General features: G+C 43.4%; 1 protein-coding gene across 1 annotated transcript in view; it reads right to left on the bottom strand.

Moving 5' to 3' along the window:
- Positions 1 to 17,411, bottom strand: part of CCDC6 (coiled-coil domain containing 6) — a 48,194-nt gene extending 30,783 nt beyond the window's left edge. The window contains exon 1 of the mRNA XM_063164023.1: positions 17,100 to 17,411. Coding sequence (XP_063020093.1) covers positions 17,100 to 17,411 — 312 coding nt within the window. The remainder of the gene's footprint in view (positions 1 to 17,099) is intronic.
- Between the last annotated feature and the right edge of the window lie 4,593 nt (positions 17,412 to 22,004).

The raw sequence follows: 22,004 nt of genomic DNA on the forward strand, positions 1-22,004 counted from the left end.
ACTCCAGCATGTTCAGCAGTGGTATTACTGTCACATCAAGAAAATAGAGATTTGTCCAAGAGGTCTGAGGAAATGTTACACTGTCAGCTCACATCTCAATGGATTAAAACTCCTGGAATCAAACTGATCTGAATAACATCATCTATCAGCTTCTAAATGTGGCTTTACTTAGAGCTACTAACCATCTTATGTCTTCAGAGACATTCCAGAACAGAGTAAACAAGTCAAATTGCAAGGGCTCATTGTCCTCAAATCATTAAAATTCATGCATACTGTTCCAAAATCAACTCCTCCACTGCCTTCACTACATAGGATTTCTACTTGTGTCTGGTTTTCAATGCTTCAGACAACAGAAGACAGTAACACAGACCAAGCTTACCTAAAATTAAACTAGAAAGCACTTGGTTCTGAAAAACAAAAGAATGAGGGTGTTTCTGCTTTGATTTCTATTGTGTGTAACTTGCCCAGATTTGTTCTGTTCATGCTTTGCACCAGTCAAAAGCTCTAAAATCACATTATTACAGGACTGAGCCTGCACAAGACTCTCTGCCAGCTCCCGGTGTCACATTAACGCTGATGCTCAGGCCAACAGGAGCACAAGCTGCCAAGCTCCCTGGGCTGGCCAATGCCCCTCTGGAGCTCAGGCAGCAGGCCAGCCAGGCTGAGGAGACACCCAGGAACCAGCCTTGCCCTCGCTCCTCTCTCCTTCCCTGCAGCTGCCTCCCCAGCTGGCGGGGCACACACAGCGCGGTGCTGGCACAACAGCAGCGAGAGCAGCCCTGTGCCCACAGCACGCAGGAGGCTCTGGGAAGGGTGGGCAGGGTAAATCTGCCTCCCTCACACAAAGAATGCATTTCTCAACTGAACAGCACCAACCCTACACATCTGCACACAAACTGCACACTGAACACAATGAATGTCCAGTTAATTACCCAAGGTCAGCACTTTCAACACAAACATTTCAGCTGAAAAACATCAGACAGTTATTTAGACTAGGTACAAACCACATAACTCATTACCACATTTCTTCTCAATTTCATACTGAAACTTGCCCTTTATCTTGTTACTCATTAATTGGTGAGAGTTAAATTATCTCAAGTAATAGGATAATTCATGTTTACCTTAATATTGCCTAAAGTCTTGAAATCTGTTACTCATTTAGCCAATAATCAAACTGATTTTTCTGGATGTGAATACACTGTTTTTCTAAAGGGATAACCTGTCTTTTAATTAAGTATCTGTGTTTGAAAAGAGGTCTGATATCATCAGCAAAAAAAAAAAAAAAAGAGAAACAAAATATAGAAATCAGAAATGCTAGGTCTTCCACAAGGGTATAGAATTCTTGGTTTTCCTCTATTATCATATCACACTCCACATACAAAAATACTAACAGCCATTTACTCTGTTCTGTGTATCATATTACAAAATAAATTGCTAAGGCACTGAGTGATACAAAATGATAACACCTGATCAGTCAGTCTCTGGAAACCTGAAACAAGCAATCTACTTTCACCACAGATTTTCTGCATAACAACAGACATATCCACCTGTCTCCCTTGTCTCAAAACTCCATGCACAGCTAAGCTGGAGCATTCCGTAGATGCATCCTCTAAGGAAAATCTCTAATTACTGTGGTCAAGACTATAAATGCAAGGGCTATCATATTACTTTGCAGGAAATCAAGAATAAAGAGGGAGATAAAAAGCACCTCATGCATATAAACCACAAAAAACCTCTTATACTTTTGAGGAAAAAAAATCCTATTATTTTTATTGCAGAAGCTTGTGAAATCCTAATCACTAGTAGAGCTGATGCACGAAGTGTCATAAAAATCTGTCCTTGTGAGCTCAAATTTCAAGTAATTTTAAAAGAACTAAGAAACATATTTTCCTAAACTTTACGTAGCAACCAAGTATCATATTAGGAAGTGAGCTGCACTAAAGTACTTTTTTCACATGCTGTATATACTACCATAAATTGGAAGGTTTGCCATTAAAATACTTTCCTTCTCTCAGTTCCTCTTGCAAATACACCTTTAGCAGGCCAGGTTCACACTGCTGAATTTCTTGGTTCTAGCACCAGCTTCTATTTCTGGTGGGATGCTCTTTCTGTATCACACTGACCACATTGCTCTAGTGGCACTGTATTCTATGAAGCATGGAAACAGCCTACCAAGCATTGTTTTGATCTAATCCACCCTTGGAGGTCTTTCATCTTTATGTCAAGGGCTACCATGACCTCTTTACCTCTCATCCAACTTTTCCTGGTGCAGTTGGTAACCCTGTAGATGGAGCTGAAGAGCAGTTTAATCTGCCACAAGAAATTCAATCTTTGCTACTGAATATAGACTGAAGGGTCGGGACAGCTTTGGGAAGAGATGATCTCAGTTGCTGCACATGTTACACTGAACTAAAGCTGGCACTGCAGAAAGCAGCCCTCCCAAAAGTTCTGCTTAATAGGATGAGGTAAACAGGGTGACAAGTGCAGGCTGCTACAATGACATGAATTTTGAATATGCAGTTCTTGCATAAAATAAAACCTAAGCTTCCCAAATCTCCTGAAGTACACACTCCTCCTCTCTCAGTACTAACTCAAGTGACTGCTCTGGCCATACTTTCTGGCACCAGGTTAAAATGACACAGAAAACTACAAATGCAATAAACATTCCAGCGAGCTGATACTGTTCTCCTACAAAAGAAACTTTTACAATGCAGTTTTTTTGTTTTTCCTACAAACCTTCCAGCTGCATCTGAGATGACCACAGCGCATGCAATGTGCCTTACAGACAGTGAGAAACATGAACCACCACAAGAACAGAAGTCAACAGCAACTCAGAGAACTCCCACTACTGCCAAACTGCAGCGAGTGCCCAGCAGCACATTCCTGCCTGGAAGGGCTGAAGGACAAGGAATTCCCACCCAAGCCCAGAAATGACGTGGGCACAGCTTTCCCCTCACCCAAGGAAAGGTATTTCTTTCAGCTGGGTGGCCTGTCTGAGAGAAAAGAGCGAAGGCTCTTGTGGTTGACGTGGTGAGCTGGAATTCAAGTTCTGGGGTCAATTTGTAGTGTGATTTCCTGTCTAATCTGTGACAAACCCCCAGGGTAATTTCCTCTGTTCTGACATAAAAGTACCTTTTTCTTCTCCCTTCTGTAAGGTGAGTTTTCAGGAGTAAGAGAGCAATAGAAAGAATCATGCATTTTTATCTTTGGGCACACAGTATTTCCTAGAAGCCCCAAACAAGCACTAATACCTTTGAATGGTTCATTCAGGACCCCAAGCTGCAGGGCTGATTTTTTTTTAACACAGACCTGGAAGTGTAGGAGCAAAGCATTTTTTTGGTTGGTTGGCTTCTAAAAACAAACAAATAAACAGACACCACCCTCCATCAGAAAAATCACAAACTTCCAGGCTCACCAAAAGTTATTTTCCAAATACACCAAGGAAGAAAGAAATTCATTATTGAAATTCATCCTGAGAACTTAAACTACTCTAAACATTGCCTATTGTGTAACATTAAAGCCACTGAAACAGAATTGCTTCAAAGCGTAAGTCCTATTATATTACAGCTATTTAGTAGATGAGTTCTGCTGCAAGAGGAGACAAAAAATATATCTGTTTTTTATTATAATAATAATACAATTTATCATTGTAATACTAAAGGAATAACTCTGTGATAAGCTACCATTTAAAGTATTAAAATACAGCTCCTTCTAATCTCCATTTATAGTAGGAATTTCTCTGTCCCCTTCATCCCCCACCCCTCTCCTCTGTAAAAGGTCAATCAGGTTTTGGCCAGACATGTCAAACGCCTCTGCCACAGCCCTGCTGCTGCCAGCTCCAGGCACAGCAAGCTCTTCCCTCGATGCCCAGCAAGTGATCCAACACATGGCCACACAAATCCACAGCAGATGCACACTGAGTGGAGAAATGAGCTGACTCAAACTACATAAGAAATGCATTCTTCTCCCAAGTCAGTCTGAGCCACAGTCAAATGTTTTCAGCTCATGCAGCCTGGTGGGATCTTCTCTCAAAAACTCAGGTGCACACATCTTGTGGTTTGGGAGGAGCACTTAAGAACAACCCTCAGAAGCAACCAGCTTCCTAAACACAAAAGTCACTGGTACTCTTTCATGCTGAATAATCTCAGCATCAGCACTGAAGTAAATTGTTTGATGGTATGCAATCCCATTGCATACACTTTTTTCTCTGCATTTTGATGATGACCTGAAACCCTTGCACAACTGAAACACACAAGTGGTAAAAATGAAATAAGCAAGTTATGAAAACAAGCTCATTTGACAAGCATAAATATTTATAAAATGAATGCATTTGGCTAATTACAAACTAAGTGTAACAAGCTATATGAATTTCATAATTAATACAATCAATTCCTGAATTTACTTACATAATTGAAAAATAATTAAAACAGATTTCTTCAAAACAGAAAAAAAATAGTATACTCCCTTCAAGAGCTTTTATTATATCAAAATACTGGTAGATTAAGTAGTTAATAAAAATGCAGCATGTGAAAAAGCCACACTCTCTGCGACTAACAAAATGTCAAGACAGAGCTTAGAAAAATGTATCAATAACTTTTACTGAGCACTTTAACCATGACCACATATTGCTATGCAATCTTAATGTAACTAAAGATTATATAGTAATAAGGCACCATAAAGGCAAAAGTATCAGGGTTGTACAAGCACATGCTAAACACTTCTTATTCTGAACACTCAACATGGCAACCTTAAGAATCTGACTGTTCATTAGACATATGCTTTATAGCTCTTATTTTTCATTCACTTAAACATCCTCATGTAGAACAAGCTCCCAGACTGTTATCAGGGCTGGAGTCTCTGCTTCCAGCACACAAGAGCTGTAACCTGAGCCAAGAGAAGTCACAGGCCAAGGCAGGAATGACCCAGCAGGAAAATTAAATCTAGCCTGCAGACCTTTCCAAATGGCTCTGTTTCATGAGGCCCTTGCTCGGTCCCGTGGCTGCACAGGCAGCACACATTTCCTACACCTGCTGCACTCGCAGCAGCACTGGTTTCCAGAGCATGGGTTAAATAAGTATCATGTATATAAGCACAAAGAAACCCACTGCCCCTAAGTCCTCAAGTTCATTGCTTACAAGCAAATACTACTTCAAAATGCACATGAAATGTTCCTCAGATGAGCTGTAATGCCTGCACATGCAATCACTGCCAGGAAGGCACCGAGAATGGGATCTGTGAGACACCTCCATCCGCCCAGCACAGGCAAGGGACCATTCCCAGCACAAAGCATCAGCAGCACATCCCTTCCAGAAGATGGTGCTTTGCCAGGGACCTCCCCATCTTTGCTAGCTTGCACCCAGCTGAAGACTTGCATTGACAAACTCAGCCAATATGGAAAATACAGCTACACTGCCATATCAAACTCTGAACCAAAGTTTGAAATACCTCTCTCTATTAATCCTTTACTGATGACTACTAGAAAGACATTTTTGCTTTACTATTTGACTTCTAACTGCACAGCTGTTTTACTGCTGGATTTTTTGCACTGGAAAGTTTGCTAGTTAATTAACAGTGTAAAACAAATGGGAAACAAGTATGTGGAACAGGTTTTGCTTTTGCTCAACCTCAATATAAAAAATGCTGAAAAACATTACAAAGATGCACATGTACACAGCAAGATTTGTACTTTTATGTTCAGTTTGTCTGAATTTTCAAATGCTCAGACTTGTCAATGTGAAAGAAAAAGGATCATTTTGTTCTAATCTTGTAGCATACACTGTTTTGGAGGTGGTGTGCATTAATAATTTTCCACAGCCTATGTGATCATTGGAATAACCACACATCTTAAAATGCTGTGGTTTATTTGACCTGCATCTACAATGCTCAAATTTAATGAAATCTGGTTGTTAAGTTTCTAAGAAACTAGTAACAACAACTTAAATCTCAGTAACACCACCATTAGTGCTAGGACCTACAAGGAATGTAGCACCCCAGTACAAATTATTCTGATATCAGATGTCTAATGCATAAACACTTTTAAAATTAACATATTTTAAATGTTTTGTGGTTTATTTTCTGACCACTGATAAATCAACGTTTATCTTCAATGTAACCACACATTAACCAATTCATTTTGCTGAACTGACCAATTAGGAAACTCAAAACTGCCCACTCCCAGCATTTCAGAGCAGGAACAGCAAAAGATTTAGCAGCAGAGTAGACTATTAGGTGACTAACTTAATGCCCAGCTTCTGTTCAGAGGTATATTCAGCTAACAGGTACTGAGCTGCTCTAAAATAACACTTCTGCTCAAGATGCAACCACAGCAAACTCCTGTTACAAGCAGCTCTGCACCCACAGCTGTTTCTCTACTCAAAGGCAAAAGAGCACAAGTGAAAGCACTGAACAGAGATTTAACAGTCACCCCCCACAAATAACCTCCATGAAAATCCTACTTCACTTCATGTGGTCCAGGTAACTCACTGCAAGCATGTAAATATGAAAACCATGTTTTTCTTCATTGGAGTACATAATGAGAAACTGAAGTGTAATTCTGTTATCCCCAGTTTTTTCCAGGTGCATGGCATGTGCCAAGGAGTGCCACCTGCATACCACAGGTATCAGCAGTGACTGTCCCTGCTCCCAGGCAGAAAACTGCACATTTTCTCACTTCGACTGGGTCCTGAGCACCCACTGCCTGTGTATTCACCATCCTTCCCTTCTAGGTAAAAGTGGCTTTCAGCACTTGTAGATCCTTCTTTCAAGTGTTTATAACCTCTGGTATATCTACATCAATCAACCTGTTCTCCTTATCTAAAACTAAGGATAAAGACCACCAGATAAAGATCCATTTATGGGGCTTCCAAACTGTAGATGCTCACCATGTAATTTCTTAACTGTCTTTAAAACTCTTAAACCCTTTTTATTTGCTGGTGGAGAGGCAGGAAATGGGACTGTTGTTGGGATTTTGTTTGTTTGTTTTATATGACAAATTCAAAGATAGCTTAGGTAATCATTAGGGATGGCAATGTTTTTCCCCAAAGTAGCAAGGTGTCCTTAGCCACTCAACACAAACAACCTCTTGAGAGGGTTAAAATCTCTCCCAATTTCCTCTTACACAAACTGAATTTCCAGAGAAACACTTTCACAGTGATTAACAAGAGCTGGAGAGGAAACTTGTTATTAATTATAATCATACCTTTTCCTAAACCAAACCAAGATATTCACAAAGTGAACACAACACTGTCCAACCCACTGTTAAGGCACATTAGCTCCAGCTCCATTACAGAAAAAGAAATGTTTCTACTTACCTCACCTAGGAGTCAATGAGTCTTTTTTTTGTGTATTTTTTCCTTCTCTACAGTTTGGATATCTTATAGTACCTATCACAGTATTCCAAAGAGCAATCTCTTTCCAGGCTTTTGAGGCAAGAAACAAGTTTATCAATGTGTACTGTATGAAAATATGATGAGGAATATGAAGAAATAAATCCTTGGCCTTTGTATTCTCTGTCTCTGGCCCCTACAAACAGAGATTTGCAGGATGTGGGGGAATGCAATCATCCTTGAATATTCCTCCTATACAGAAGTGAGGAAGTAGGTCTGACACAGAGAAAGCTTTAGGAAATGCCTACCCACCTTTCCACTCACAGAGCAAGGACCATCCAGTTACATGTATCAATAATCAGAGAAAAGGGATTTTCTGCATATCTAAATTTCAGGTTAAATTTACTCTGTGAAACTGACTTTGGGAGTGTCCCTTTTCTTGACCCAACCAGGATTTCATGGCCTGTGAGGACAGAGATTTTGCCTAGTTAATAATTCCTGGCAACGCGAGCTATGACAAAATGTCTAGAGTTCATTTTTAACAGATATGAGAAACACATACCCTTTAAAGCTCCTGCAAACGTGGTGGTTGAAACCTTACATTTTGCAAATTTGGTAACAGTGGCTTTTGCTGTTTATTTGAAAATGAAGCAAAACAAAGTGGCAATCTCACCACCTGGTGAAAGTAGAAATTCAACCGTAAGTCACAGAAAGAAGCATAACTTCATATTGTGGCATGCTAAACATTGCTGGGTTTTATCATGTCTGACTTGTTAAGAAACATTTATACTTTCACTCAGGACCAAAGCATATCATGGTGGGAATTATTTATATATGTGGTAGGAGTTTTAAGTATGATTAGCACCACCACCAAGGGAACTAAAAAGGCCTTAGCTTTACAGTAATAAGCAGAAACATCACATTTTAGGCAGTTAAAAAAATTAAAGCATTTGAGGAAAACTTTACAGACAGCTGGAACACTGCTAGGCTGTTTCCATCTACTGCAGGGCTGAACAGATGCTCATCCACCTCACTAGGCCCTCCCCAAACTAAGACCAGACTGCATGTAATAATAGAAATTTCAAACTTAGTAAAATTCAGAGGTGAGAGAGGAAGAGAAGTCTTATCTGAAGAGTTTCTCCATCAGTTAGACTATCAGCTGAGCAAATACCTACTTTTCCAGGAAAAAAACAGCTGCAAGGGAATGCATGAAGGGATAGAGCACTCTCAGGAGCTGAAAGGATCGTCCCCATAGACACCAATTAGCCTACAATGCCTGTATTTTAACTGAATAATTGAAATAATTACAACTCAAGTGCCAGGATTAGAAACTGCTTCAGTATTTCTATAAAAATTGCTTCAGCTTTTATCAAGTAACCCTTGCACCCCACAGAGAGAGATGTGTAATCCACATACCTGTAATTCAGAGTTCCCCACTTAAGATACATTTTTACTGTGGAATACTTCACCTCAACTGTCTTGCCTGTCATTTTCACTTTGTTCTCCATCCCATACATTGAAATGGGACACTAACAGACTACCTAATTAAAGGTCAAGACACATCTTCAGTCAGACAGAAGGACCTGACTGGAGAACAGGAACTTGAGATGTTCCCTTCTGGCCATCCCCAGGCTGCTGCGTTGGAAGCAAGACATCACAAGAATATTTCCTGTTACACATCCAGGGGAGCTTGCTTTATACTGTATTTTTTGCCTCTCTTCTAGAGCATGTCTTTGTCTCTTTTCCATTCATTCTGTTTGAACCCCAAACCCTGTGCATAATTCAATTTGTACATTTTGTCCCTATTCTCCTACTTCATCTTCATCTGTTTTTTTTTTTTTTTCTTTAAGAAGACTGAAAGAATTCACCTCTTGATCTCCTGCTAAATTCAGCAACTTCCTCCTACCCCCCTGCCCAAAAAAGAGCAGCAAAGCAACTGTTTCTCTCACTGTTTTTACAAGGCTATGCTGAGATACATGAGATGTCTACTGCTGACCATCCTCATTCCTGTGAAGGACAGCACTGTCTCATTTCTTTGTTTCAATCACTTTTCAAGGTCTGTTTGTGAGACGCTGGCATTCCACTGTCCTGCAGCACCCCCACAAGCCCAGCTGCCTGATCATCTTGTTTGCAGCTGCCACAGAGTCACCATTTCAGTGGCTTGCAATGCTTCCAGTCCCCACCTGGGATCCCCCCAAGCACACTTTATGAGGGGCAGTGGGAAGAAAATCTTTTGTGAAGTCTCCAGCAGAAGCATAAGCTTGCTCACCACAGGTCAGTATTATTTGCTCAATTACTACAAGGAGCTTTGGCACTAAGAGTGTGTAGCTGAAAATACACCCCATGTATACCAACACTTGAAACCAACAACTTGGAAAACAGCAGCTTCAACATTAAAGTCAGTATCAGCAGCAGGAGGAAACAAGCAATGAGAACAAGTAAACAGAATTAATAAGTGCAAGAAAACCACAGACGACCACCTACCTACCCTGGAAAAAAAAAAAAAGAGTTTAATAAAGTGAAATAATTTTCCTTCATCCTTTGAAATCAGTATTAAAATTCAAGCTCCATTCAAGTCAAAACCACAACTAAAATGAAATACAGAACTTCCAGGATTTGGAAGCTATGCTAAAATCTGGTCCATACTAGCTTTCTAATACTGGGATCAGCAACAGCACTAAAAGCCCTAAAAACCTCAATACTGATTACTAAAGCAGCTGATGGGAATAATGCAAAACCCAACAGTCAGTTGGGCAGGTGACTAAAAAGGAGGTTAAAAATGTCTGGCAGATATACAGCAGGAGCACATATGACTATTTTTTCTTCAACTGAAAGCAAACCTGTTGTTAGGTGTAAAATACAGTAAAAATCAAAGCAACCTCTCTTTCAAAATGTTTTTAAGTCACTGGAGATACACCAAGGAAGAATGGGCCTTAGTAAATGTTCAAACCTGAAAATAAAGACTATTCTTAAAATAAAAGCTGATTAGAAACAGAATTCTAACACAGAATTCATGATACAACCTCAGTGAGAAAGTTCATTAAGAAGTAAAATTACTTTCTATGCAGAATAGTAAGCCCACAGAAATACCAAGAACTTTGCCTTATTAAAATTTCCCAGATGCACTCTACAATTTCAGTTCTTTATTTCACTTTCATCCCCAAAGTAATTCAGAGCAATATACCAGTATGCCTACTGACTGAAGACATTCCACCATTATTAAATATGGGAACATCACATAAAGTAACTGATGAAAAAGTATAGTTGTTGTATAATATTTAAAGGCAAGCAAAACTAGGTGGTTATCAGAGTTTGGTATCAACCCAATGGCAATACTGCAAACAAATTAATTTACAGTATAAAGGACAGAAACATTAAACAGGTCATTCAGCATGGTTTTATAGAGAACAAGTTGTGGCAGATAAGCAAATCTTCATCTTTCAGCCAAGGACTATTTGTAATAAAGATAACCACAAAGGTGTAGGGTGTGTATAAGACACCCATATGAGTTTTTGATTTAGTAATACATGCCAAACGTTATTTTAAACTGGCTATAAAATAAAGTATACATCAGGATTTCCAAAGTGGCTTGCTGACCTCAAGAATACTCATCAATGGGAAGTCCCATTTCACCACCATGTACTAAGCAGGATGTTGTTTAAAATATTCCCTACACAATTAATTAATTCTCTGCTCTAAACCAAGTGCTTCTGGACAACCCAGCAGTACAAATCAGACCTGAACAAGGCACAGGTGTGCAACTCTATTTCTGCCACAATAGCCAAAGCACCCAGCAGCAAGCTCATTACAGAAAACTGACCACACTGGATGAGAAAAAACAAAATAAGTAAAGTTCCAAATGAAGATATCAGAAACATTTGTGGAAATTTGAAGCAGGAAAGGATGTTTGGACTAGACCAGTGCATCGTATATAATTCAACACTTTGGATTTCCAGCACCTCAGAGCCTGAGAGCTTAGCTTAGTTTGTCAATGTAAACTAAAGCTGCTTGTTACAGCCTGTATCTTCATAAGAAGAAAGCAGAGGATTCAGAACACTCATTAACCCAGCCAAAAGGCACAGCAGGAACCAACAGCTCAACCTTGAAACTGATGGGAAGAACGGGAGGCAGGACACCAAAGCCTTTCCAAGCACAGTGATTCTTCAAGAGTCTTCAAATTAAAACTGGATACACTTCTCAAAGACACATTTCAAGGTTAGTTACAAGGTTCAGTGCGGAAAAACTCACAAAACCATGTGACAAAAATTTAAGCAGATGATTACATAAACCTCTGAAGCCTTAAACTCCCTTAAAGCACAAGCATTCCTGTTGATTAATATTTGAATTACGTTCAGAAACATGGACTTTTTCTGTGGGTTTTGTTTGTATTTTAAACAGCACTCAGGAAGGCCTACAACACACCCCAGTGACATTCTGTTAATAGCACATGGATGATGTTTTTGTCTGGGAACTGGATACGCCAGGGGCTGTGTGTAACTACCAAAGGGAAGCAGATGCTATTACACCTTCCTACTACAGGCTCTCCAGCCATGCAGCAAAAGCAGCAGGGCTCTGACCATGCCACCCCAAGGGCCAAGGCAGATAACACCAAAGGGCATTACTGAACTTAATTTACAGACATTTGTAGAAGTTCAACAGAACCTTCTTGAGAATCAGAAGGGAATGTAAAACTGAAATACTAGACAGTCATTTCCTACATGCCTGCTCTTGGAAAAAACATACCTGAAAAATTTCAGATGGACTTCCACGGTGGGCGGATTTGCTAATCTTAGCAAAAGCAGGTAAGCAAAGCATTTCTGAAATAAGTTATTTTTGAGCTACTTTCAGCTTAGTCCAGCTACAAACTGGAGTGATAAATGACACAGCAGGATACAAAAGCCCCAAGCAGGTTTCTTACACCTACAAAAGACATCACAGAACTGAGAGTATTTTTCACATGAGCAAGACCTACTTTAAAATCAAAAGTAAATAACAGATTCACAGATACATTCTGTAAAAATATTTTTGCTTTCTTTGTTTGCTTTTTACCTCTCTCTGCTACTAATTGATTTCGTGCCCTTATCAGCACCTTTTAAAGGTTCCTATTTCAGTTCAGATAGACTATCCTGCCCTTTTTCTTCTACTATTAAAAGACACATTCTGTACTGGAACAGGTGTTCTGCCTTGAAATTCTGGTGCAAACTCCAGAAAAGAAAAAAGCATTTTTGCAGGAGATTTTTGACAAAACAGCACACCCATTCATTTCCCCAAACTATCTGTCTAGGCTGACATTTTTCATGAAGACCCACAATAGCAGATCTCATGCACACACACAGATCCCTCTGCACACTTCATTGAGAACAAAATGCAAAATTCTAATTATTTCCAGCATCCAAATCTGGTTGTCATTGGGAAAACTCGAACAGGCCACAATAGCACACAGGATTTTTCTGATCACAAAGCCTGTTTGCTTTCAGGAGATGGCTGTTATTGAAAGCAACAACTTTGTTCAGGCTTTAAGTAGGGGGTGAGGAAATAGGAGCTGAGTAAGGCTTTTTTTTCTATTGTTCCTCTCAACAGGTGGGAGGCTGTTCACACAGCTCTGCAGAATGGCAGAGGAGGCCAAAAAGCCAGGAACTGCAACCGCCCTCTGCCAGCACTCCAGGAATGACAAGAGTTAAGCTGGGAGCGCAGAGCTCAGGTTTAGCTACAGGAACAAGGGCAGCAGAGGTCCCACAGTAAAATACCGCCACTCACAACCCGCAGCAGTCCTGTGTCCCAGTGCTCCCGGGCAGAAGGTGCTGCAAGAGGCACCACAGACAGTGAGAACTCACGGCAAGCTCACAAAAGCCAGCATATGCCATCAGCACTTCAGGTCAGACTGCCTCATCCGAACCGATGATCCTGTTGGGGATCCACACAGCACCACAAATTCTAGGATAATTCTCATCCCTACACAGCAAAATCAGGGAAAATTAAAGAAATATGTTCTTGTAAATTGTTAGAATGCACTAAAACTGCTACACCAGGCATTTTGGAGTGGGAACATTTTAAAATTAACGCTTCTCAAAGACTTTATCTTCACCTCAGTTAAAAAACTAAGTAACAGAATAAGGTTTACTATATTTTAATTTTCTAACTCCAAAGAAAATGTCTCAGTATAGTAGGTCAATTTACATGAGATAAATTACCAAATCTAACATTCTAGAGAAAGTATGTAGCAGTCGGGGACTAAAATTCCTCTTGTTCCTAGAAGCATTCCCTTCATATGATGCCTGCCAGTTCAAAGCAATAAGAAAGAACACCAAAATGATTCCAGTATCAGCTAAAGGTTACATGGCTTTCACTGATTTAGGATGGCTTGGTTACATTAAATACAGAAGAGCAGGAAAAAAGGAGCTAAAAATCCAAATTCTACCAACTTCAAAAGAAACTTCCTGACCAATACATACCTACCCTCAACTGAAGTATTTCAGCTTTTGTCACATGCAGCAATTCATTCTTTTGAAAAGCAGTCACCCCACCACCCAGGTTTGAAGGTACTCTTATTTAACTAGAGAAGTTGTGCTGTCCCAGGCTTAGCCCATTAAATATGACATTTCCTTGGCAGACCTTTTTCACCAAAGAACTAAGCAAATTCACACAGGAAATCCACTTCTGGTAGTGCACACTATAAGCAAAACTCACTGCTTCTCATCCCAAACACACAGCATCTCAGATCTTCAGGCGCCTGCTTCTTCCCAACCTAGGCACCAGCCGTTCCATTTCCTAAAAAAGACCTTGCAGAAATACACCATGAGATCATACAACTGAGGTTGCTAAATACATATAAATGAACCCTCTGCAAATGGCTCGAGTGATCTTAGTCATTTCTGCAATTTCTCCTTAATATCCGATCTGAAACTGCACCTTCTGATGTAATGCACTGCCAGAGAGCATTTGAAATACCCCCCAGCCTTCTCCCTGCTTTGCTCCCTCTCTCACCGTTTGTTACCAATAATAGCAGGTGAGATAAAGTTATCACATGTATTTACTTACTTTCGCAGTCTTGCACATGAACAGCAGCATAACTTCATTTGCATTTCAGGCTACTGGAAGCAGTACAGCTCGCACATATTTTTGGGTGTACGCTTAGTCCAAGCTGGCTTCACCAATTTCAGCTTGAAAGCAGCATTTGTTTTCACATGTTTTAGATGGGAGTGCATATGAAGCTAGTGAGCACACAAGCCTGCCAAGCCAACACCTTTCTCAGTCAGTTTTCCAAGTGCAACTACTTAATGTAGGTCTCCTGTGCTTAATTAACACTTTATTTTCAACCCTATGACACAAGGGTGAACTACAAATACAACTAATAAGATCCTATGTGGCAAGCAATTTAGGTAATTCCTAAACTGACTATATCCACGCTGACACCAACAATACTGCAAGCACAGAGAGATGCCATATTAACACTTACACCAGCACGGACACAAGAGGTAGGAGGAAGACCATCACTGGCAAACTTTAAAGGGAAAATATTCAAAATCATTAGAGACAATGGTGGGAACTGCAGAAAGCAGAGTCGCTGTGGCCTTGCACAAAAAACTCAAATAGCACCAGTGAAAGGTTTGCAGATGAAGAGCTGTGTGGTTCAAGGAGTCACCTTCACCTACAGCACACAGGTTTAGTCATTCACCTGCTATTTTGGCTACCTGTCAGGTCCATTTGTGCTTCACAGCTTGTCCTCAACTCTTGATAAAAATCAAAGCTGATCTGTGTCATTACAATGCCCGCAACAGGAAACACACAAAGCGCCCATCTGTCAGCACAGCAACGCTGCGAGGAGCTGGAGGGTGGAGGAGCAAACTGAAAAGGGTTTAGAAGCACAGGGCAGACAATCAGAAAATTTTCTATTCCTCTGACATGTGAATGGAACATATTTCAACACTCCAATAAAGCTCATCTCCAGTCACCTACATGCTAGAGCCACACCACAAAGTATTCTGACTGCAAAAGTGTTTACATTATGGACTAAGTAAATCACAGCACAAGGTCTCACTGGCCTGAAAAAAAGTTATGTTTTGCATTCATTTTTTCGCTGCTTGCTGAATTAGAAGTGGTTTACTCAGTCGTGTACACAGTTTAGCACACCAAAGCCACAGCATCAGCTAAAGATGTCGGTTTTCCAGACAGCCTACAGGTTGCCATTAAAGTCTAACACTCTCTCTTTATCCAAGATGTCAAAAACAGGCAGAGTTTCAGATTTAAGGAAAATACCTCCTTTTTATAAATTAAAATCTGATGAAAATGTAAGCTGATCAGTCCCTAGAGACACTGCCAGAACTGTAATGCACACAAGCATTTTTTCCAAGTTGTTTACAAACAAAACACCTACCAGGGGTTCAGAAAGATGCTGTGCCTTCCTAACAGGCAGAGAGAAAATGTCTGACTGACAAGGCGCCTTAGCCCCTTTCAACATTAGAAGGCACTCCGCCGCTACCTAATTAAGGCACATTCTCTTCTCGTAAAGTATTAACAAAGCACACATTTCCCCGACTAGCACTATATTTGTCATCCTTGAATAAATTACTTCTGTATTGTATTTCATGCACTCTTCCGGCCCACATCCTGCTAGACACTGAACGCTTACTACTAGGAGCAGATGAGAGGTATGCCTAGGCAAGCTCCATTTCTTGGCTAGATGGACTGACAATGGAAAAGCTGAGTATCAATAAAATAGACATTAGGCTCAGAGGAAAGCATCCCCTGTGAAAAATCACGAGATGAGAGTGCACACACATAGGTGGGATTGGTCCCGCCTAAAACATCTCCACCTGCACTGGCAAGGATGTTCGGGACAGTATCAGAGTTACCTTTAACAGGTCTTTGGCAAGTTACCTACTCTGCATGCACGCCATGACCAACAATACCTAAACAACCCCTTTAGCCACTGAATAACCAAAAATTCCTAGAACTTGAACTCCTAACTCCCAATCTCATAGAGAAGAACAGAACAATATTTTTGTAGTGTTTTGATATGCGCTTTTCTGATGATTCCTGCCTAACAGCATCACATAAAATGGTGTTAAACTCCAAGCTATCCTCACAGTGCTCATAAACCAGGAGCTGAGCTCTTGCCGGGACAGAGTGCTGCTCTACTCGCACTGTTTTTAAGACTCTTATTTATATGAGTTTTCAAATACCCTGAAATGCAGCACTTAACAAAACATTACAAACAAACCAAACACTTCCTCATGAGCAAGACGCTATTCCTGCAGCTCACCGCCTCTGCACAGTGGCCGAAGAGGTGACGGCTGAAGAGATAATCCGTAATCTCCGCAGATTACTTAAACTCCGTGGAAATCTCTACTTTGAGAAACTTCAGGGGAGCGGAGAGCATCGCCCTTCCCGTGCCCGGCCCCTCCCGAGCCGCGGCCGCTCGGACCCCGGGCAGGGCGGGCCGGCGGGGCCGCCTCCCCGCGGGGAGCCGGGCGGCCACGCGGGTCCGGCCGGGGGAACCGCCTCGGCTCCTCGCCGGTTCCGCCGCCGCTGCCCTCCCGGCGCCGGAGGGGGCGCGAAGGGCGCGGGGCGACCCCACCTGTGCGCGTCCCCCGCGGCCGGGCCGCGGTGACAGCCGGGCCCGCCCGGGGTGCCCGGTCCCGGCGAGCCGGCGGGCAGCCGGGGGCCGGCGGGGAGGCCGCGGCCGGGGCCGGGCCCGCCCTGCGCGGACACCCCGCGGCGGGGACACCCCCGCTCCCCGCCCGCCGGGCCCGGCGCGGCGCCGCCCGCACTCACGATGGTGACGCTGGCCTTGCGCAGGTCGCGGTTCTCCTCCTGCAGCGCCTTGCACTTGAGCTTGTAGGTCTCCAGCTCGATCTTCAGCACCTTGTTCTCCTGCTGCAGCGAGGCCAGGCGGTTCGTCAGCTCCTCCAGCCGGAACGGCGAGATCACGATCCCGCCCGCTTTGCCGCCCCCCGAGGAGCCGCCGCCGCCGCCCGCAGCGCCGCAGCCGGGCCCCGCGCCCGGGCCGCCCCCCGACAGCGGCCCCGCGGTGCCGCCGCTGCCGCCGCCGCCGTCGGTGTCGCTCTCGCTGGCGCTGTCCGCCATCGCCCCGCGCGCGCCGCCGCCGCCGCCGCCCGAGCAGGGGGCGGCGCCCGCCGCGCGCCGGCGCCGAGACGGGCCGCGCGCCCGCCCACAGCGCCGCCTGGCGGCCCGCGCCGGCACCGCGCCGGCCCGGACACAGCGGGAGCGGGAATCCGGGAGGCGCCGGGACACGGTGGGATGTACCGGGATCCGGGACACACCGGGATGTGCCAGGAGCGGGTATCCGGCACACACCGGGACACACCGGCACGTGCCGGGATCCGGGACACACTGGAACCCACTGGGATGTGCCAGGAGCGGGGATCCGGGACACTCCGAGCCCGGGACCGGAATGTGCCAGGATACGGGATCCCGGACACACAGAACTCGGGATATTCCCCGTGGGGAATCCCTACACACCGAATCCTGTTCCCGGGACGTGCCCGGAGCATCTCTCCCACACGGAGCCCGATATCGGGATGTGCCCGGGGGGATTTAATGCACACCGGGAGCTCCGGGCGAACAGCCCATTCGCGGGACTCACCTCATCGTACCGCTAAACCCGTGCGTGGCACCACACCACCCAAAGTGCCCCAAACCTTGTTTTATTTAAGGATTTTTGTACCAAAGCGGCTCACGGCGCTGCCCGGGCTGCACCCCCGGCCCGGGCCCTTTCCCCAGGGCAGCTCGGAGCAGAAGGAGCGGGGATCCCCATCCGCCGAGCCCCGGGATCGAGGGAGCAGCCCCGGCCGCCAGCCCTGCTCCCCTCACAGCACACAGACCAACTGGCATCTTAATGCAGCCCTCCAAACATCAGCAAAACCGCCTTGAATTGAGATATATGGACACCCATCTCTCATTGCTGATAGTGCATTTCCTGATTAATAAGTACATTAGTTTCTTTCTTTTTTTTCTCCTTTTTCTTTCTCTCTTTCTTTTTTTTACTATTTCTTTGCAGAGCAGCAGCGAGCTATAGCAGAGAACTCGTGCCACTTATTCCATGGCAAAACATGGTCTGCATTGCTCCTGGATAAATTAGTCCCCAAGACTGTATAATTGGTTTCTCAATTATTTATGAAGGGGTCTTTAACAACAGTAATTCTTCCATTAGTGGCAAGCAAGGATTTCATTATCTCTAACTGCACTACCTTTTTGTTCCGTGCCATAGTAAATTTCAAATTTTACTCTTTTTAATGGCTCTAATATATGGAGGAATTCCATCTCTGTAAAGTAATTATTCTTTTCACCTGCCTGGGAATATAAGTGCAGGTCGTTTTATTTTTGGTCTCTTAATCACAAGAAAAGGGCTGTTCCTAGTTCTGAGCTTTGGAAACTGTTTCCTCTGATCTCCGTCCGTGTGTCTGTCCCTGGCACACAACGCTGCCCCAAACAGGGCTCAGAATGGAGAGGGGGGCAAGTGGGAGTCCCCATCCCAGCAGAGACCCAGAGCTCTTCCTCAGCCCCATCAGGAGGCATCAATTCAGGGCTCTTCAGGCTAGAAAAGGTCCTGCATCCCCTTGCCAGTCCTGTGGAAGCTGAGGCACACTCCAGCATTCCATTGCCTCCACACTGATCCTGGCGATGACATTAACATGTAATAAAGCCACTAAGCCTCATGACCACCCTGGCTGCCCCTCAGCTGGATTTCCCATCTCTGGGCTTAGTTAGGCTGGGATTTCTTCCAAACACAAGAGCATTGTCCTCAAGAGATGTTGCCGCAGATGCACAGAGCAGCTGAGGATGTCTGTGAGGTCTCATGAGACCTTTCTCAGTGCTGTCCTAAGATGTCCCTGCAGCAACCCTGGCTCTGCAGGGGCACACAAGCCTGACCACCTGGGCAGCTGCCACCTCCATGCCCAGGCTGAGCCTTTCCACCAGCAAGGGCTGTGGAATAAAACCCTTGAGGCATCAAAATAGGATCCAAAAAATAGCAAGCGCTGTTTTGGACAGGTAGTTGCATTTCACCAGAATTGCTTTCAAATAGGTGTGCTGATATTTGGGAAGCTGGCTGGACACCACGGGGTCATGAGGAAATGTTACTTCATGCACAACCTCCACAGCATAGGCAAGAGCTGCAAAGCTGGTTTGTCTCTGTGCACATCCTCAAATGAAACTAATTTCTAAACTAGCAGGTTTATACCTCAATGTTCTCACTCCATCCTTCTGCCCAGCTCTGATCAGCCAGTTTTCTCCACTGCTTTCAGCAGGACTGCTCACATTTGAGCATTCAGTCTTGCTGAATCAAGGCCTAAATATTTTGAAGGCCTGAATCAGCAGAACACACATCTGCTACAGGCTAATCTTACCCAGCAAGCCCCACAGCGTGCTTAACCTTAAGCCACTCTTCAGACCTATCCATGTTAATCTTAAGTGCTTTGCTGATTTGGAGCACTATAATTTTTCAGAGGACGTGTCCTCTGCTCCTTCAGACACTAAAATTAGCCTGAAAACAGACAGGGAGGTGCAGGCAGCATCCTCAGCCCAGCAGCTGGGCTGGATAGGCTCAGATAGGGGCTGCATCCCTGGGATCACACCAGGCAGATCTGGTGCAGAGCACTTCTGGGGTGCTGCAGACAGCAGCTGCAGAGATGAGGGATCTTGAGGCAAAAGGGGAGCTTTCCTCCAGCCACTTTTGCTGTCCCTCTCTCTCTGCTGGGCTGGCATCAGAGGTCTCACTCCCAGCCAGCACGCTGACTTTCATAACAGTGAATGATAACTTGGCACTTCTGTGGCTCTCTCTAGTTCAAAGCCATGCTGAAACATTATCTAATTAATTCACACAATAGCCCTGGAAGGCAAGGAAGGGAGGTAGGAAGCTGAGTTACTTGCCCAATGACAAACACTGAGTCAGTGCAGGAGTGGGAGGAAAACTCAAGGGCCCTGGATGTTTAGATCTGAGATGGCATCCTTCTTGTTGCAACAGCAGTTCTGTCATTTAAAAAATAGCACCTGTATATTTAATTACAATTACAGCCAACTACTCCTAATTAATACATTAAACAGGGACAGAAAATGTTATCCTAATTAGCACCCCCCCAAAATTAAAAATCACATGCTTTTCACTTCTGTAGGATGTTAACCAAATCAATTAAAAAGTGTAAATATGTGCTATGAGCAAAATTAGCCAAACCCCCTTTTGAAGACACGTACAGCAGAGGCTGCCCCACTGACAGGGCTGCTCAGGTGCCCCTGCTCCTGGTCCCCACTGCAGGCTGTGAGGGGCTTGGCATCACAGGAAAAGCCACCATAACCAGCCTGCCACCACCACAGCACCTGCAGGACAAGGTCCCCACCCTCCTTGCCTCAGTACCTTTTTATTGCATAAAAAATAAACGCAGAACTGTAAGGGGGAAAGGAAAGGTGTTTGTAGAAATAAAGACTATGAAAATGTCACCAGCACTGTTATAGCAGGAGAGCAGACCAATCAAGAAAAACAAATAATAAAACAGGGATTTATTCACAGAAACTATCCTTACAGGAGGTAATGGGCAATTAGAAACAGTGTTCCATAAACTCACATCAACAGTAGAAATATTGTATAAAACACATTTCTAGGTGTGAGGGGTTAGAAGAGGTATATTCAGAGATTTAATGTAATCCTTAATGTAATTCCAGAGGTCCATTAATCGGCTGGAAGACCTTCTATAGGAATACAATTTCATTAAAATATTCAGTAGTTATAGACTGAAGAGGAAAAGGCCAACTGCAGCTAATTAACCTAAGGGAAAAAAGTCTGCACCGTACTCAGAGTACCTGACTGAAATGGGGGGGGGTGGAGGGGAAAGAAGGAATGGAAAGACAAAGTTGTAGAAAAATGCAATTAATGAAATATACTGCTAGGAAAATAAACTGAAGCAGCATTAAAAAGAACATGAACTGTACACAAGGGAATATTGAAAGGGGGAAATGGAGTGCATATGTGGAGAGGTTGTAGAAGGGGAGAAAGCTTGGTTTGAAAGATATTTATATGAGCAGAAAAACCCCAAATTGTGGATTAAGACATCTATTGATGCAAGTTAAAACATGTTTTCTAACAAGCAATTTAGATTAAAATAATGTCATGCTGCTTTGCTTTTCTGACCAGCAATTATTTAATCAGAAAGCTGTATTAGGAAAGAAGTCTCTTAGTAGGATGGAGTATCTGACTATGAAAATGTGCTGTGTGGTAGCCAGCCAGTAGCTAATGCATCTTCAGCTCTGGGGCTTTGATTTTGTATCCCTGTTCTCCCCAGGGAATTTGTTCAGAGTTCATACCAGGTTGGTTCTGTTGGTCTGGCCATGTGATGATGATACCCATCCCCTGGAAGCCTTCCAAGGAAGTTGGTGAACAGGGGATTGCTGTACTTTGCTGTTTTATAGCCCAAATGGCTCTCAATAATTGAACATTAGTGTGGTGGGAAAAGTACCAACAAAACTTTTATGATAAATCTTCACCATTGTCCAGGACTCCGGGTCAAATAAATAAAGACATGCACAATTTGCATGCTGTTTTTAGCATCAGCAGTTATGAAAAATGTGGCACATACATAGATTTTCCTTGAGCAGCTCATTTTTCTGTCCTTTACTAACCTTTTCCTCTCCCAGTAATGGACTATTTTTTACATCAAGCATTTTGTA

The sequence above is a fragment of the Melospiza melodia genome, chromosome 9 (assembly GCF_035770615.1).
Source record: "Melospiza melodia melodia isolate bMelMel2 chromosome 9, bMelMel2.pri, whole genome shotgun sequence".
Lineage (NCBI taxonomy): Eukaryota > Metazoa > Chordata > Aves > Passeriformes > Passerellidae > Melospiza > Melospiza melodia.